At 42.2% G+C, this 19,454-nt stretch overlaps 1 protein-coding gene across 1 annotated transcript in view; it reads right to left on the bottom strand.

The window, feature by feature from the left end:
* The window catches only part of XYLB (xylulokinase), an 82,061-nt gene extending 73,157 nt beyond the window's left edge, over positions 1-8,904 (bottom strand). The window contains exons 1-7 of the mRNA XM_041408626.1: positions 8,792-8,904; positions 6,456-6,538; positions 5,577-5,646; positions 4,288-4,368; positions 2,963-3,049; positions 1,711-1,839; positions 374-439 (exon numbers count right to left, since the gene is read on the bottom strand). Of these exons, the coding sequence (XP_041264560.1) occupies positions 374-439; positions 1,711-1,839; positions 2,963-3,049; positions 4,288-4,368; positions 5,577-5,646; positions 6,456-6,538; positions 8,792-8,836 (561 nt within the window). The 5' untranslated portion in view covers positions 8,837-8,904. The remainder of the gene's footprint in view (positions 1-373; positions 440-1,710; positions 1,840-2,962; positions 3,050-4,287; positions 4,369-5,576; positions 5,647-6,455; positions 6,539-8,791) is intronic.
* Positions 8,905-19,454: the final 10,550 nt, after the last annotated feature.

The following is a 19,454-nucleotide window of genomic DNA, read 5'->3' as shown; positions in this document are numbered from 1 at the left end:
TTTGCTGGCTGCTGATGTCCTTCAGGTGCTCTCCTGCTGACCTGCCATCCCTCTCCAGGCTCTGGGAGTCTCCTTCTGGCACCAACCTGGTAGGAGTGGGATGGCTGAGGTTCTCCTCTCCCAACAACTTCAGTTTAAAGCTCAATTCACCAGTTTGAGAAGTATAAAACTCAAAGTAGAACTCGTGTCGGATTTTTGTCTGCCTAACCACTAATAATTTAACAGAATTTTAAAATTTCTATTTTCATCTTAGTTTCAAACACAAGAATCAGAATAATCTTTAGCAAAAAGGTCTGTAAAAACATCTGCACAAAATAAATTTTAAAATACTTTCAACCATGTTTTCCAATAAGGGAATTGAAGTTAAGCCAACCTCAGTTTGCTTGTAGACCTCAGGATTCTGGCTGTAAATCTTTGCTATCTGGTTTCCTGTAAAACGCTGAGAAAGAAATGCAAATGCTTAGAAACACAAACCCTAAATGGAGTCAATAATCATTAACTCTGTGTAATGAGTTCAGAACATTGCACTTTGGATATTTAATTTGCCTGATGCATGATGAAAGTCAGTGCACAGCAGGCAATCTGCACTAAACAGGGTATAACACACAGTCTCATTATGAGAATTTTGTTCACCTTTCAAAAAAAAAAAACATGTGGAAAAGCATTACTATCCATAATTTACATTTCAGAAATGACAGTTCAATGGAATGAATCACACTTATTCTGTGCACAGGAGCCAGCACAATTCAAATGCTTCCTCAAATCCTTGAAAAGGTTTAAGCTACAAAATCTATGTGCCTGCCTGTGAGGCAGGTGAATTGAAATTAAAGCAGGAAGTTTCACACTCAAAGCAGAAACTCCAGCACAGGCTAAAAACAGTTGTAAGAATATTTATTTTTCATCCATGTATTATGTCAGATAGTCAAAAAACCTTTTAACACTGAAACCTTAACATTTAAGAAGTGAAAAATAAACTGTTAGTGGTATGCAAAGTCTGATTTTCAACATCGGCCATAAACCTTGCATGATGATTCAGAAAGAGAAACATCAGTTTGTGAGGTTAAAGCCTTATTCTGATGAATCAAGGGTATGAGTAGCCAGGGGCTGAGGTGCCTGCAGGGCAGCCCTGCTCCCACTCCAGAACTCATTGTCACACTCACAAGGAGGGAAGAGTCAGGAAGAGGAGACAAGTGACAGCATAGCTCTGACAGTGTCACAAGCCTCTGAAACACTTCTCTTAGGTCAACAGCTGCTTGTCAGCCTCCAGGGAATAGGAAAAGGCCAATCTTTTAATTGCAGAAGTAACCTAGAGCATGATTCACAAATAGGTGGATGGATTTACCCCAAACAAACCTGCAACATAAACTGGGTTTCCATCCCAATAGAAATGTGGCCACACAAGATGCTCCCAGGGGACAACCAGGCCCTGAGACGTTAAGCATGGCCACCCAACACTGCATTTGGGAGCCACTGGCCAAATGCTCCAACTGCCTCCTGCAGCAAAATTTCCAGTGTTTGGTTCATTTCACTGTGAAATTTCTGTATTTCCCTTTGTGAGACTAATGCAAAGCACAGCATGGTTGGAGTTCCTTCAAAAGCTCTGTCTTTCCTAGATAATGGCTGATGGTTACCTTCTGCAGCTCCCTGGGGTGACAGAATTGTTTCCAGCACAGGATGCTGCTGGGAACTTTCTCCCCATCCATTCCTCACCTCATATGCCCGGGAGCCAGTGACACTGGCCAGGTGCTGGGCTCCCCCCAGGGCTTTCTCCAGGGCTCTGCACTGGGAGGCTGTGCTGGAATCCATCCAGATGGGACTGTCACGGACTGAAAAACAGCCCTGCAATGAAGAACACCCTCTATTAGCAAGTCTGATCTCTGAGAAGTCCCTGCTAGAGTAATGAAATACACATATCAGCTCACAGCTCAGCCCTCTGACGTGCCTTCTGCCCTTCTCTCAGCAGTTACACAAGTTGGGTAAAACGTTGGCCAGTGACGAAAAGTTCAACACAAACTTTGCATCAGAGGGAAGCAACATTCTTTTTCTGCTGTCACTTCACAGAATCTGCAGCACATCCTCTGGTAGCCAAAACCCCAGCCCCTTTTAGAACCCCTCCACAAACCATCAGATTATCTTCCCACAGCTCTACTAACACATTTCTCCTTAATGCATGGCATAACCACCTGGAAATACAACTGTGGATTAATACACCACTTATTTATGTTAATGCCATTTCCATGAGTTTTGCACAGATGAGACAGTTACAAAACTAATGATTTAGCACATTTAATACAAAAGTCTCCTTTTCAATGTATATCTGTCCTTTCTGACACCGAAGTAAGGGAAGAAGGGTCTTCCAGAGGAAAGCTGAGTACTCACAGTTTTTCTTTTTAAATAAAAACTTGTCAAGTCCATGTTCAAAGCCCACCACACACACACATACAAAATGTTGAGGTCAACAATGTAGTTGGTTAGGATTTTAAGTCCACACAACATTACACTTTTATCCCTTCAGGGACAAGTATAAACTGGTCTTTTTAAATAGATATATTTTCTTATGAAATCATTTGCATATCCTGCACAGAAACTCAGGTACAGCGGTCCTTTTCACCATAATTTCTTGTTAATATGAATATATTAAAAACGTAAAATATTTACAGATTGTCTACAAAAATATTACATTTTCTAGAATAGAAGATTTCTCTAGAAGAACAAAGAGGCAGTTACTCTGACACACAAAGTTCTGGGACACCTACTGGCCCCTATAAGCTTTTAAAGCAGAACATACTGCCATTCAGGAGAAAATGAAATGTCAAAAGTCCTGCAACTGAAAGAATAACTACTACATTTCATTTGTGCTGCAGGGGCTTGCAGGCCAGCCAAACAAGAGGAAGAAAGGCAATGTGTAAGGATCAGAAAAAGGACAGTGTAGCCCTCCCTTCAGAGCTTTTGTGCACCTTACCTTTAGTGATTGATGTAAAGGCAGCTCAGGTGATGCATTCTTTAAAATCTGGATGCTTCCTTTTTTCCAGTACACACTCCCATGTTGCTGTAGGAAACACAGAAACAGGAGTTGGAGATGCCCTCGCAAGCTTCAAACTTCATATCCTGATCTTAAATTCTAAGGAACAAAAGAGCTCTCTCAAACTAGGACCAAAAAATGGCCCATTTCAAACCAAGGGTCTCATAAAAATCTCTTATTGAAGACTGAGCAAAGCAGACGCTAAATCAAAGCATTATTTTGAATTATGGAATTTTCCAGTTGGAATAATTATTGCATTGCTGATGGCATTAGATACTTATTTGAGGGCTCTCTGAGCTGCAGCCAGGGCTCCACAGTCAAGATTTAGTTCTGTGCTATTTCAGCAGAGCTCCCTGATCCATCAGTTACAAGCCTGTCCCCCTTTCTGGAGGGGGCAAAATAAAGGGAATATGGGCAGTCTGGAAATCACCCTCTTTTTTCACTTGAGTAAGGTGGGGTTATTTGGCAGTCCCCAGCTTGTGCTCCACTGAAGAATTCAGAGCTGCCTTGATAGCAGCTCTGATTTTCAGACACTTTGCTCAGACTTTCAACTGCAATCAATGAAACATGGAGATAAAAGCAAGGGTTTTGATTAATTAGTCCCAGATACATCAAGATGAATAACCTAAACCTCACATGTCAGAATTAGCTGTTGCTTTGGTGCTGTCCTCACCCTGAATATCATCTGGGAAAGTCATAAAAGCCTCTGTTGATTCATTTGAGTACTAGGAGGAGACTGGCTAACTAAATAAATGTCAGGGTGGGTTTTGTAAACATTTTTTAAAAGGTATTATGCATTACAGGCTAAATCATGGAAGCATTTTTGTCATTTATGCATCATTTGGGCTTTGTTGTTTCTGTGCAGAACCCTGTCCTCGCCAACAAAAAACTGCTCAGTGGGATGCTACTGTGCTTTTAGCAAACTGTGCTGGCTTTCCTACCCCATTTTCCACAAGCACCTGGATCTGCTGAAATTCAAAACGAACAAAGAATTAAAACAACATGAAGCCAAGCAGTTCTGCACTATGCTGATCTAAACAATTGCACTGCAAACCTCATCCTCCACTCCCACCATCTTCTAGTGATTGCTCTGTGTGCTTCAGGTGTCCAGTTCCCCTGAGGAATGTCTGTGGATGCTTATGTAGAAGATTAGATCTTATTTTATGCCATTACAGTCTTCTGACATACATTGGTTTAAATGTATCACTCAACCTTATACTTGATCAAAGAAATGCATAAAACTGAACTTTTCTGTATAAACTAACCTGGCCAGCACCAGACATAGCTCTGACTTGAGAGAAGTTAAAGCCTGAAGACTTCATCTTTTCCAAGATCATATCCAGAGCCTACAACAACAAACAGAATCAAGAATGACAGTAACGAGCTATCAAATTATGCATACTCACAATCTGGAATTAAACAGTAAATTCCTGTCATCACTGATAAGAGTTCATTGGCAGATAATGAAAAATTAGTTAATGACTATGGACTTTTCAAAAATCTGCATAAATTAATTTATTAAGTGAGAGTCCATAAAAGAAAACTTGAGTCACACAGGGGAAAAATAAGATCTTTAAAGAAGCTGAATCACAAAGATCCATTCTTTGAATCCTAAATGAGGCAAAAGTTAAAGAATTCCAGTCCATTAAAAAGCACTTTAAGAGTGCTAGACACAAAGCAAGATTATCTTTTTTGTTCTTACTTTTGAAAAGCTACAAAATCTTAGTAGGGTACAGCCTGCACCCCATCCTACAAGACATTAGGTAACCTCGCTACCAGTGCCCCCAGTGTCAACAAATTCTTTCACATAAAGATAATTCAAGTGATTTGAGCCCTTCAAGCACCTAGATAAGTTCTTGACACATTTTCCTGAAGTTTAAAGCCAAAAATTAATCTATCTTTAAATAGTTTAATTTAGATCAGCATTTTCCAGGCTGTCTCGACAAATGGACCACTGCAGGACTTCCAAAGAAACATCATATATACCTACATAATCACATTACTAATTTAATAATTACAACAGTAATAGAATAGAAATACAATACAATAGAAAAATGCTGTACTTCAAAATAAACATTAGTGAAAGTTACTGGGAACCAGTGAATAAACTGCCCTTTCACCACTTACCAGTCACAACATCAATTGGTAAGCAGAGCTTATTCTAAATGAAATAATAAGCTTAAGTAATATGGGTGCTACAAAAACACAGATTTAAGCAAGGCAAAGTGACAGCTGCCCCATTTCTGTATGAGGGGAGAAAAAAGAATATTTTCTCAAAGGAAGGAAAGTCAGGAATGAATTTCTCACACACAGAATGCTGTAATAGTAGAAACTGAAGAAACAAAAAAACCCATCAAAATGTTAGCAATTTCTACTATGTTTGTTGATAGCATTACTATTTGCATACCAAAGACACAGAACAACACTTCAAAGAAACAGAATGTAAGCAAAAGGACTATTTTGATTTGACTGATGGGTTCCACTATTGCTCACAATAAACTTTCATTTCTGTAGCAGCAAAGAAAAAGTTGATGCATTTAAAGTTTGTTCATACCTTGACCCACATAAGCACTGGTGAAGTCACTGTCAGTCTGTCACTGTGAATGTAGACTCCACCTTGAGTCCTACAGAAAAACAGGATTTTCAGTTGGTAAATTCAGTAAATTTCTTTCCCTGCCAAGGAGAGTTCTTCAAGTTTATTAACGACCAAAGAGAAACTGCAATGCTTTTATGTTTAGAGCAAAGATCAGTGTTTGAAACATGGAAAAGTAAAAGCCAGCTCCTAAGAGGAGACATGTTTGACACTATCGCAAAATAAGTGATTTTCAAGGAAAGGCCCTGATCCTGAAGATCTGTGATAGAATCCATTGCTGATATTGCTCATTGGCTGCAAAATTATTTCTGTCACAATTAGTGACTTGAACCTCAAAGATGAAGTTCAATTCTGCTGTTAAACCATCAAGTAAATAAATGTGTTTTATTGAAACTTGTGACTGGAGGATGACACTTGGCAATTCTAGTCTATTGTTTAAGTAAGCAAATACTGTCATCCTACATCTTAACAACTGAATTTATCTCCAAATGCCTTTTAGATGTTCCCCTCATGCAATTTACATGCTGTTCTGAGAGCATCCCACCCAGTCTTGTCCACAAATCTGAAGTTCCAAAAGAAAAAGAATGATTAATTTATATGTAATATTTTGGAGTATATTTTCTTAATTTATCTCCTGTTGGGAGCTCTTGTTATATTTACATTCAAGGAAGGCAAGAACATATACTACCCTTGCAGAGTGGGAAACATGAACAGGGCATGACTTTTTCTGTGCCTCCATAAATATCAGTGAGACCAAATAGGGCATCAGTCCCCTCACCCCAATCTCCAAAGCTTTAAATTACATTATCCAAGTAAAACATAAAATATAAAAAGCCTTACTTAAATTCCGGAAGGTCCTTATCAAAATGAACATTATCCTCATGAATGACCCTCAGCTGTTCATCAATAGCAATGACTTTCAACTAGAAGATATAAAACAGGAAGTTAACAAAATCTAGCAATAATTGAATAGCACTGATGACTCATTTATAATAATTTAATTCCCACTGACAAAATGAAAAAAAAATAAATCACCCCAATCCATACAACTCACTAAAAGTAGGGCATAATTTTACATTAAACAAGTCATTATGTGAATTTCCAGAATGTTACCTATTCAGCAACCTGTGGGTTTGTTTGTTTGTTTGTATTTTCTTTCTCCTGTAATGCACAAGATCGGGCTACAGGCATGTGCTAAAGAACAGCAAACTTGTTACCAGGCTCACAGCTTGCATCACAGTAGCCAGTTTTTCCAATTCCTCCAAAGAATACAGTATCTTAGATTGAAGATGTCACACACCTTGTTTTTTTGTCACCTCCTCTTTTTTGCCTCATCTTACCAAGGAACCTCACAGACCCTTTAGGGTACCTTGAACACCTTTCCTGCTCCCCAGATGGTGAGAAAATCAAACACTGCCCATTTGGCAAAGCTCAGAGGGCATTACAGAAGTGGATTTGGAGCTACTGCAACAGAAAGCAACATCCCTAACTCCATAAAGCTGAGCCTTCCTGTAAGCACGAATTAGGAGGGCACCACAATCTTTCCTCATCTATCCTCACTTGAGTTCACCTAGTTCTGAAGAAAGACAGTAAGAGCTGAGAAGAAAAGCAAGAAGGAAGCTCACATTCTGTGCCTATTTCAACCAGGGGGAGAGTGCAAACTGCTGCTAAAGGAACTGATTAAAAAAGATCCTAAAAAGACAGTCATCTCAAGGAGCTGCATTCAAATAACAAAGCCATCCCCATTTTTACCATAGTAGTGTAGAGCCATTATCTATGCCCTGGCACAACTCATTACCAACCTGCACTAGCTTAAAAATGGCTCTGACTCACTGCAGCTTAATTGGCTCTCTGCTTGCAGCATGCCCCCATAAAAACACTTGATCAACCTAACCTGGATGTGTCTTTTCAAGCTCCCAAACTTCAGCACAACCATAATGGTGATTTATGCTCGAACACCTATTTTTAACATGTTCAGGTCTCTGCAGAACTCAGGCAGAGTTTCTATTCACAGTACAGCATTACCCGGCTGTGCCAACAAATCGGAATTTCAAGCAGAAATCTGAACATCCAGATTCAGAGTCTTGATTCACACAAAGACACAGGGAAGCTGTGTCTTACAGGTCCTACAGCAGCAAGCAGAGGGGTCTATATGCAGCCTGCATATAAAGAAGGACCACAACATTCCTCCAGGATTTAGCCTATCCCTAGCAGGATGGGGAAGCAGGACACATTTGGATATACAACCCACTGCTTCAGATGGGGCAAACAGAAAGGGATGGAGGTGAAGGGGATATCAGAACAACCAGGAATATGCATTGTGTGCAGGCCATGGACATATTGAAACACATAAGTCACTCGGAATTATTACAGCCATAAGCTAAAACACAGGAAGTTCCGCTTCAAAATGAGGAAGAACTTTGTTACATTGACTGTGGCAGAGACCTGGTAGAGGATGCTCAGGGAGGAGATGGAGTCTCCCTCTCTGGAGACATTCCAAACCCACCTGGACATATTCCTGTGTCCAGGTGACCCCGCCTTGGCAGGAGGTTTGAACTGGATGATCTCCAGGGGTCCCTTCCACAGACTCACAGAATCGGCCAGGCTGGAGGGACCACAGTGGATCATCCAGTCCAACCTCCCTGCTTTAGGAGGCTCGTCCCTACGACCTGGCACATGATTCTGTGTAGGCATCTACTGACTGTCTCCAGTGACGGAGACTCCACAACCTCTCTGGGCAATCCAACCCTAGGGATTGTGTGATTCCGTGAATAATTTGGCATCAGCCGTGTCGGGCTGCAGCGGCTGCGAGCCCCGGGCAGGGAGCCCCGGGCAGGGAGCACCGCCCCGCTCCCCGCAGCCCCGGCCGGGCCCGGGCACCGCGAGCAGCCCCGCACGGCAAACCCAACCCGCCCGGGGAAGGAGGAGAGCGGGGACGGAAGGCGCGGGGAGGGGACGGAAGCGGCGAGAGAGGGAAGGCCTGGCCCCGATCTTGCTCGGTGGCGGCGGGAGAGCCGAGCTCATCTCCCGCATCCCTCCGGGGCAGCCCCCGCAACCCGGGCCCGCGTTCGGAGCCGTCCCGGGCAGCGCAGCCCCGCAGCGGCCGGGGCAGCCCCGGCCCCGCCGGCGGCCGCGGGAGCGGAGAGCAGGGCAGGGGCGGGGAGGCGGCGCGGTACCTGCTGCGTGCTGAAATCCCAGCCCAGGTAGCACGGAGCGGCCATGGCACGGCACGGCACGGCACGGCACGGCCCTGGCCTCAGCCGGGAGCCGGGGCAGGGACCGGGAAGGGGGCGGCTCTGCTGGCCCGGCCTCCCCGGGCAGGAGCCGCCGGCCCGGCCCCGCGGAGCGGCGGCACCGCGGTTAATGAGTGCTCGGGGGGCAGGGAGCGGGACGAGCGCTCCATCCCTCGCACGGAGGGGCCGGGAAGAGCTCGGGGGTGGGGTGGTGGTGGATCGAGGCCGTGGTGGGGTGATGCTGCGGTGGGATTGTCCCGAACACGGGCCCGTTCCCCGCTGCGCAGCCCCAGGTCACGCACCGGGGCGAGGCGATGCTCTCCCTTCGTTCCAGATTGCGCGAAGCAGGGAGCGGGGTGGTAACTCGCAAAAGGCTGGCGCGCAGGTCATCAAAAATTTACACTGTTTATACATTAAAACAAAGGCGTCAGCTTTTGTTGGTTACAAATTACGTGACTTTTCCCGGCATTTGAGTCCGTTTTGAGTAGGCAGTCCGTGAGCTGATGGTCGAGATTACCTGCTGCTGTGATCACTTTTCCCCCAGTTCTGCTGAATTCACTCTTGGTGGCTCTTGTCCAGACCATTCACTTCGGGACTGTCTTCCCTTTTCCTTAAAACAAGAAATTAACCAAGCATATGAAATTCACAATGCAATTTCGTAATCCTAACTGTCCAGCTACAGCTACTGGTTAGCAACTAAAAAAAAATAAAAAGCACCTGCAAAGTTTGACACAGGCCCTTGTTCAAATCTTGAGGGGCTCAGGATCAGGATGATGGGGTGGTGGGATGATGTGATGGTGGGTCACACTGTGGTGTGCATGGGGAAGCTGAGCACGGATGACCAGGACCCATACACAGGGATCCCAGGAGCAGCCCCCAGGCAGTGAGAGAACACCAGAGCTGCCATGCAGGAGCCACCCAGGGTCCAGAACCAAATCAAAATGAGCAACCTCAAGCCACAGTCCCAAATAATTAATTAAATTTCAATAACCTGTTACTGCAACTACTATCCCACAGCCCTGTTGTGGTATCACACTCTAATCAGCACAAACACACACAGCATTCCATTAAAAAACCCACTATTATTTACTTTGGCTGAAGTATTGTTTTCTAGTTTGCCTTTTTTCACTTGGGAGGGCTGAGCAGGTTTTCGGGTTTTGCATTATCTGCCTGTGACAAGCAAAATGGTATTCCTTAATCAAAAGGAGACTCATCTAAAATACACTTCCATTCTGCAATCAAGGCAGTATCTCAGCAGAGCCTTAATGAAGTCAAATAGGTTTTGCATGCCCAGGATCTTAAAATTTTTTTACAGTACAAACGGTTAATTTGAGATAGCTCAGTGGGTCAGAGCACATAATGCCAAGGTTGTGGCTTTGATCCCTGTATGGGCCATTCACTTAAGAGTTGGACTTGATGATCCATGTGGGTCTCTTCCAACTCAGAACATTCTGTGATTCTGACTACAAAATATTATGAAATTTTGTCACAGACTGAGCATTTAAAAATATATCCAGTGATTTCTCAAAGCCTTAACACCCATAGGTTTATACTTTCAATATTTCTAGTTATTGTTATAAAAAACAACGGCCACGAGGTAGTGGTGGAATTTGCTTGCCCCTGAAGAGCTCATGCTGGATGAACCTGTCCTGAACAAAGGTCTCACTTAACCAGAGGCTGTGAAGGAAATAATGTTTTTGAAATGTTACCAAGAACTGTTTCCTCGGCGTAATTTATACCAGAAAACAAAGGATCAAATAACACACAGAGGCTGGGTTTTTTATTAATGCAGAATGTGGCTGGTGAGCCAGAGAGGAGAGGTTTGCTCAGCCTTTCATTGGCTGCACCGTCCCTGTAAACAATGACAGATTCAAAGGCTGAGGCTTGAAGCATTGCAATTTTCAAAAGATTTGAAAAAACAACAAGAAACTGAAGTGTGTAAGTCCGAATGTAAGAATGATGAATGACTTCTGAAAAAGAGAAATGAGTGGATTTAAATTTTTTTAAGGAGGTATTGGCTAGTAGAAAGGGAACTAGAGTTTATAAATAAAAAAAAAAAAAAAACAGTCTTGTGAGGATGAATCAGTTCTATTCTTCAGCAATCAGGTCAGAATACTCTCAAAAAACAAGAAATTACTTGACTTAAACAGCACAGAAAAGCTGGGACTGGAATAACCTCCCTTGTATTATCAATATCTTAATCAGGAATAAGGGGCCAAGACAAGTCAGGAGGAGAACCCACTGAAGGACAAAGTGGGAATGTTATTGTTGCTACTTTCACTGTCCATGTTTCTCAAAAGAAAGGAAGGAAGTTTGTAGAATCAATGCCTCACCCAGTTACTCTGTTGCCCGTCTTTTCATCACGGCAGTGTTGTCTCAAATTTATTGTTTGAGCATGGAAAATGTGTATTGCTGCTGTTCTTTCTGAGCTCAAATTCATACTTACAGATACTGCCACAGCCTCCAAAAATGTCTCCTGAAAGCAAAGAAGGTTTAGCTGTGCATTTATCAGTGAAGTTGAATTCATGTACTGGTGAGGTTTTAGCACTGACAAATCCAGAATTTCCAGAGGGGATGGACAAAATGCCGTTTATAATTGAAATGTCACCACTGCAGATTAACAGCTCGAGGCAAAGCACAGATTAATCACTCAAGACACATGGAGCAGAGTAAAGGGAAAAGCAAGTTTATTCCCCTTTTCCTATTAACTAGTTTCTAACCTGATGGAGAAGCAATACTTCCATGCTTTCCTAGGCCCCTGGCTGTTTAGATAAGTTACAACTAGGATGCCAATTAAAGCTATTTTTTCTTACCCCACTGTCAGTTAACTGCAACTGCAATTTATATCAATTCATTGCAAAACACAAATTAACTGTATTCCACATTCCTACATACTGGGATTTTTCACTTTTTATTCTCAATTCCAGTATCAAACCTGCCTCTGATCTCAGCTGCACCCTGATACGAACTTAGATTTAAACACCCTCTTCAGCTTTGCACAGGAGAACTCCTTCAAAAACAGTGATAGCCTAAAGTCCAGGCTTCATTATCATCACATCATCTGAGACATGCAAGCTACAGAGAGCAGATAGACCAGACCTTTGCTCTAAATTAGGGTGACTGTATTGACAGCAGTCCAGCTAACCTGATTTATACCAGCTACATAATTTAATGGGATGTGGAAGGACTCACACCTCCACAGGAAGCCCATGGGCAACTACAAAGCTAACAATCCTCCTGCTCCCAGAAGCAGAATTTGAGCCTAACCTAACTAGTTATTTTAAGTAGCAGGCAGCCAAGTGTTTCTAAGCCCCAAGCAGGTATTCCACATTGCACAGGTGGGCCCAACAGAAGCAATGGGACAGGTAAGAGTCACTGCAAATAGAGACTTAAATTACAAACATGCAATAAACCACAGCAGCCCGTGTCAGTACAAGCATTGTTAAGTCTGCAGGCACAATTATCCTTTACCCAATAAGAAATCTTGTGGCTCTTTAATTAGCCTCAGGAACACAAAACATAGTAAGCTGGGTCAGATGCAAGCCAACCTTTTTGCCAAGAAACCTGAGTCAGGTGCACTGCTGCTAATGAAGTAGGAGATGTTTACAATGTTAAGCTCCAAGTAACACAACAGTAACACGTTAACACATTGCATTAAAAAAAGAAATAGTCTCAGCCTGAGCACTGGACCTACCTACTAGAACAATATCTGAACAATGGCAATGCCCTAGAGGTCATTCCCTTCCCACTCGGCATTGCAAGCACTCTTATCACAAAATCTCCAGCAATGTTTAACCAAGTACTGAAAATATAAAATACCACAGTACCATAAATTAAAAGACCAAGTTTCTGTTCTTTTTATTGAGATGGTATTATAATACCAAAAGTGTTTTACTTTCCCTAAATATGTGCTTATCTGTTGAAGTTATTCTTGCACATGATCTTGTGGTAAACCATTATGTTTGTCCATTCCTTCAAAAGCAGTGGAAAGTCTTCACTCTGTAAGGACAAGAACTCGATGTTTAAATGGATTGAGGTTGCTGGTTTTTTACTGGCTGTGCCATGAACACGTGAGTGTGAGCAAGAACTTTGCTGCTGTGCTGGCTTCCCAGAGTGGTTGTGGAGTTGTGGAGTCTCCCCCACTGGAGCCATTCCAGGACCATCTGAACACAATTCTGTGCAATGTGCCCTAGGACAACCCTTGAGCAGGGATGTTGGCCTGGATGACCCACTGTGGGCCCTTCCAACCTGACCCACTCTGATTCTCTAAAAGCACATACAAAGATCCAGCAAAATCCCTATGAATGAGTTCCACAAGAGGAAGCCCAAAGCACAGCTGTTGCATAGAGACTAAAAATGTAGATTATTTAAGTATAGTAATTACTCCACAAACTTACTGGATGAGTTAATTTTTTGACACGTGCATATTCAATATGCCAGGTGTGGTACTGCATTAACCAGCTAAGGCCCTTTACAGAGAACTCATGAGGAATTGGTGCAGGATTCCATACAAAAGCACACACAAGCACATATATAATGGGTACAGAAAAGAGTTTAAATGATGGTTCAATACAAAATCTCTACTATACCATCAGTTTCATGGGTATTGGTCAGTTTGCAGTTTTTATTTGATCATGTGCATACAATTCTCCAATTGCACTTCTATTGAATTCAGCAGAAGATGTTTTGACTCCTGTGGGTACTGAATCAGGCACTGTGGAATTGTATCTGGTTTTACATACTCTACTTTATATACTCTAGTTTATATAGTTTATAGTTTTACAGATGTAATTTCCTTGACTCAATTAGGCTACCAGTGATTATGAAGTGCAGTACAAAGTCCTCATGAGATTTCTGCATGGAAGTGAAGGATGCTTCTGAATAACAAATTATTTTTAGGATACTTTCCTCCTCTGCACAGACTTCAAGTCCACGTTCATTCAATAGTAACAGCAGTCAACCATCCTCTTTGGAGGACTATCCTAACTACAGCCATTTGCAAGGCTTATTAAAGTTAACTTATGCACCCAGCAGAGTTTCTCGAAGATGAATACCAAAGTGGTTTGTGTTCTAGTGCTCAAAAGCAAATATCTCAGAAGCAAGATGGTGTCATCCAGATAAAACTTTTCATTAACAACACATTAACCAGTTCTTTCACGCTGTACTTGATTCTTATCAAACTTCACTTACAGATAAGTACATCTTATTGATTGAAAGCAATCAAAGATAAACTCATTCCTACTCAAACAATGTCTGAATTGGGCAGTAATAAGAGACAAACCTTGCTCTTTTCATCACCATCCTAGAAGGACCAAAAATTTTGCAATCAAAATCCTGTAGTTTTTAGGTGGAAAAATCAAGGCAGATTTTTTAGGCGGAAAAGTTACATATCTTACACAACTTGTTTTAGACCCTGCATGAAATTCCCACAGAATTCCTATATGCCTGTTATGTCTCCTGGGAGAACAAATAACCACAGGCTGTTGTCACCTCCAAAAACTGTAGCCTTCATAACTCCATGGATAGGAAAAAGTCAGAAAAGTATTTGGTATAGAAGAGAAGGAGGCCAGGGGAACTGTGAGGGAAGATGTCAAAAGTTCATTTGTTTAAAATCTCTAACTGGTAAATATGTTCAGTTCTTGGTAGGCAAGGATAGCAGAGCTGTAAAATGAGCAATATCTGACCCTCATTTTTGGAGGCTGGTTGTTTGCCCAGGAGAGATTCCAGTCATATCAATGAAACAACCAACAGAGGGAGCAGCCATCTAACAAAGCACATTTCAGCATTTTAGTTTACTTTTTGTAGCAACTAACACTCCAAAGGAATATGATCTAATCCTCAGCAAGACAGAAGAACAGAGGTTTTCAAATGCAGCTTATGCCAGGCACAAAAAGCACATACAGAACATCTGCTGCATTTAACTCCCCAAGAGCAGCACTGAATTTGGCATGCAGGAACACAGTAACTTCTGTTTGACCACATTTGCCATCCACAAAAAGAAAAAAAACCCAAAGAATGTGGTTCTGCAAAGGAGACTGGGTAGCACCAAGCTCCTGACACCTGCAAAGCCAGATGAGTGAGTACTAAATCGTAGAATCACAGGATACAAGGTTGGAAGGGATCTCAAGGACCAGCTAGTCCAACCTTTCTTGGTAAAAGCATGTAAAGCACAAGATATTTGGTATGAAACCCTCAGTGCTAACTTGGTGTGCTTGATTTAAGCCTTTAGAGACACCCAGGCAGAGTGCAGCATCAGAGATATTTGGTATATGCCTACCTACACACACTATCTAATTATATTTACCTAAAAACATGAGGAATAAAATGGGTATTTAGAATCCTGTGAAGGAAATGTGAGAGGGACTATATGCAACCCAAGCTCACCAAACCTTCAGAGGGACCTGAAGGGCAGCTGGTCCCTTCCTTTGACTTGAACCCTTTAAGTCTGAAAGCACAGAAAAGATCAGATCAGAGGAAACATCTCAAGATCATTTTGAAAATTTCCATCATAGGATCCTTCACCCCATTAGCAAGGACACTCAGAGAGCACCACAAATAATCTTGCCCCATCAGAAAGTCCTGTGCTCTATTCACAACACACCATAGCTGGGGCATGCTTTAAGGTTGTGCTTTCAAACAATAGAAATGTGTGTGCTCTTATCAAAAATCTCACTAAAAAGTAAACAATTACTATTGATTCTACTAATACTGTCTGGAATCCAAATAATAGCAGCCATCTTGTTTCTATCTTTCTTTGTGCTATTACATTTTCTAACAATAAAATAGTCACTTTCTTACACTATAGAAAGCTAGAGAAAGGGGATTATCACAGTAACTTTGATTTTCCTTCTCAGTGCCAGTTAAAATCTACAGACATTTGTATTCTGTCTTTTTAAGCTCCATGAACAGTGCTGAACATGTCTATAATTCAGCACACGAATATCATGAATAATATACCTCTAGTCTCAGGTGTGCAGTAAAACCCAGTGTTACAGGAAGTGCATTCAGTCAGTTAACCATTATGAGCATTTTTAATTATCTTTAAACCAACAATTATTCCTAAAAGGTCCTCCAAACATTTTTTAATAAAAAACTAATTTACTACACACAAATTAATTAGTCTGAGATAAAATTAGTGGCATCTTTTTAAATTAGATTTTGCAACCAAGGTCAAGGGCAGTAAACATCTACTTCAGGTTCTAAAAGACACAGCTTTTGGACAATGAAGTATTCTCAAATTTTGTTTTGCCTCAAGGAAATGAAGAATTGGTTCCATTGTGACGGAAGAAAAGACTTAAGGGAAATAGGGCACTTCAGACTTCAGTGGATAATCAAGTGAAAACCACTCAGACGATGTTTTGATCAGGAATTTGTTCAATTAAAAAATAACGAGTTTTGACACAAAACTAATCACGGCAATAAATTTTCAGAACCTGTAGTGCTGTTCAGAGATACATGTGCCAGTGCTAGAAAATGGCTTGGCTGCTTATACTCCTCAGCAGCCCAGAGCAACCCGAATGGAGATCTCTAACGTGTCAGTCTCAGGCAAACACAGCCATGCCACTCCAATAGTGCCACCTGCTGCATACTGGGAAAGTGTACAGGGCTCTGGAGCTCCAGGGAGCTCGATTTAAAGATTGATTGACTGATTTAAAAAGAAATCACATGGTGTGCATGCATGACAATGGGAATTTATTTTTATTTCTTAGTAATACCTAAAAGGAAGTTGTTCCACTATGCTGTAAGAACAGAACCTGTGGGTAATTTGTTTTCAAGTTTATCCCAGTGGCATAACAAGGATTAGCTGCATCAGCTCACTACACATCAAAGTTACAATTAACCTCATGTACTTTCTGATGTCATGATGATTAGAGCTGCAATTCATTTTATTAATCATATCCTGGTGGCAAATTATTCACAAAAAACACATACATATATATGTGTGTGTGTGTATACAGACACAGAGACATGCCTTGATAGTAAAGTGCACCTGCACAAACACACATACACACAAACTCATACACACCTCCAGAGACTGATTCAATCACATCTCAAATCCTGTGTGCTGTTTTGAGCCTGTCATGACAAGAAAGACATTGCTGGAGTGTGTCCAGAGAAGAGCAACTGAGCTGGGAATGGCCCTGAAGCACAAGTCTGATGAGGAGCAGCTGATGGAGCTGTGGGGGCTCAGTCTGGAGAAAAGGAGGCTCAGGGGGGACCTTCTCACTCTCTTCAGCTCCTGACAGGAGGGCATAGTGATGTGGGGGACGGTATCTTCTCGGTAACAAGTGGCAGGATGAGAGGAAATGGCCTCTCATTGCACCAGGAGAGGTTCAGATTGGATTTTAGGAACATATTTTCATGGAAAGGGTTATAGAGCCCTTGGGGAACAGCACCTGAGAACAGGGTTTAATGGTGAACATGGTGGTGCTGGGCTGACTTGCTGATCATAAAGATTTCTTCCAGCCTTAACAATTCTATGCAGACTCTGCTCACAAGTTTTCCCTGAGAAGCAAACAAACTGCGATGTACATGGGATTGGCTGAGCTAATCCTGTTTGCAGTTCCTCCTCTCTGCTGTACCACCTGGGCCCATTCCCTTTGTCTCACTGGCCATCTGGCTCCTTTGCCTGCTTTGTGGTTCTGTTGCTTACCCGTGGAACTGCCTGGGAGGGAACTGACTTGTATAAACCATTCACGTGTCTACGTGTGATGGCTTTTCTGTGATCCTGAGGGAATGGTGCAGCACAAATAATTAATAATAATTTCTGATCAGATACAAACTCATTACAAGTTAAATGCTCTTCTAATGAGAAGTGAAGCTCACATCTCTGAAGACAGAGCCTGTGTTTCAGGTTTAAGGATGCTGTCCCAGTAATTCCTCCTGCCACACACACAGGCAGGCTGCACAAGTCACTTTCACAGGAGGTCAGAGAGTGAAACAGCGTGACTGGAATTTTAAAAAGGTTGGGTAACTTTTATGACCATTAATAATGTTTGTATTGAATGCCAGCTCAAACTGTAATGAGGTTAATTAAATCCCCTGTCCCAATGTATAAGCCAACTGCCTGAAGGTCCAGAGGCAGACTCCATGTGACAACAGCTCAGAACACTGGACAAACAAGGCAATTGAAGCACTGCTTGCTAGAGAGAACCAGGTGTTTGTCACTGCTCAAGGCAGAGTATCAAAGTAGATCTAACAAAGCCATGATACATCAGAACAATTCTAACATGATATGTGCTTTTTCTGAGGTAGAGAGAAGCCAACTTCAAGAGTATCCACAGAGTCTGACAAAGTATTGTGTTTACTGTTGTCTCCCTGGCTAAGGCAGGAAAGGACTACAGCTGAAGCAGGTAACCCAACTGTAAGACACAAGCATATTGGGAAGGCAGGAGTAATTATTAACAAGCCAGCTACAGCAGACTTACACACGTGAGCCTGCTGAGCCTTCCCAGAACCCTGTGCACTGCATATCTAGAGTCTTGTCACCTGCAGGCACAGAACCTCCAAGGGGATTCCCAAGATCTGCAGGATTTCAGCCTGATTCAGTCAATCATTGATGTGCAACCCAAGGAACATGAAGGAGCAAGTGAACTGTCTGAGCTCAGGCAGCTGGGAAGCTCAAGCCTGTTGAACAGTCTCAGCAAAGAGAACGGCTGCAACACTTCCAGCTCCTGCCAAAAGCCTCCTCTGAAATCACCCACTGCAGCACTTTGGGCACATCAGCAGATTTCTGCTACAAAATGCACGCCAGCCTGCAACAAACTGAACTTTTACCCTTTCCCAAATAGGAAAGGGCCCAGAATTTCTAAAGCTGCAAGGAGGCTTGGATTGTATGTCTTATGATATTCAGTAATACCTAAAACTTAGTCAAAAACTTGACTAAAACTTTAATGGGTCAACCTGCTGAGGGTTTAATACTATTACTAGCTACAGAAGATTGTGACTACATAATCTTTAATATTTTTATTACTTTTAAAATCAATGAATACATCCCCTGCTCATTTCTATTGTTGTTTAATGGGTCTTAGTAAATGGCATCTCTTTCTTATATATAAATTTTATAATAACATATTGTTGCTTCCCAACCAGCCCCAGTATTTTGTTAGGAAACAAAACTTGGAATTTATTACTCAGTTCCCTGATACCATGTAACAACACACCTTCCTTACCAGACTGTAATACATCTTCCTGCTCTTACCACCCCTGCACAAAGGGAATGTAACAATTTCAACTACACAGATGTAACTGTTGTAGCACTACTGATTTTTATAGAGAGGATTTAACATCCTGCCTGGTGAAGAGAAGGTTGTGCGCAGACCTCATGTCAACCTTCCAGTATCTGAAGGGAGCCTACAAGGAAGCTGGAGAGGGACGCTTCATCAGGATTTGTAGTGACAGGACAAGGAGCAATGGGTACAGATTGATAGAGGGGAAGTTTAGGCTGGATGTTAGGAAGAAATTCTTTACTGTGAGGGTGGTGAGATATTGGAACAGGTTGCCCAGGGAGGCTGTGGATTCCCCAAACCTGACAGTGATAAATGCCAGGTTGGACAATTCCTTATGCAACCTGATCTAGTGGGAAGTGTCGCAGCCCACGGCAAGG

The sequence above is a fragment of the Onychostruthus taczanowskii genome, unplaced genomic scaffold, assembly GCF_017590055.1.
Source record: "Onychostruthus taczanowskii isolate IOZ18803 unplaced genomic scaffold, ASM1759005v1 scaffold3, whole genome shotgun sequence".
NCBI lineage: Eukaryota > Metazoa > Chordata > Aves > Passeriformes > Passeridae > Onychostruthus > Onychostruthus taczanowskii.
The sequence above is the reverse complement of the archived record's forward strand: the minus strand, read 5'-3'. Positions and strand labels throughout refer to the sequence as shown.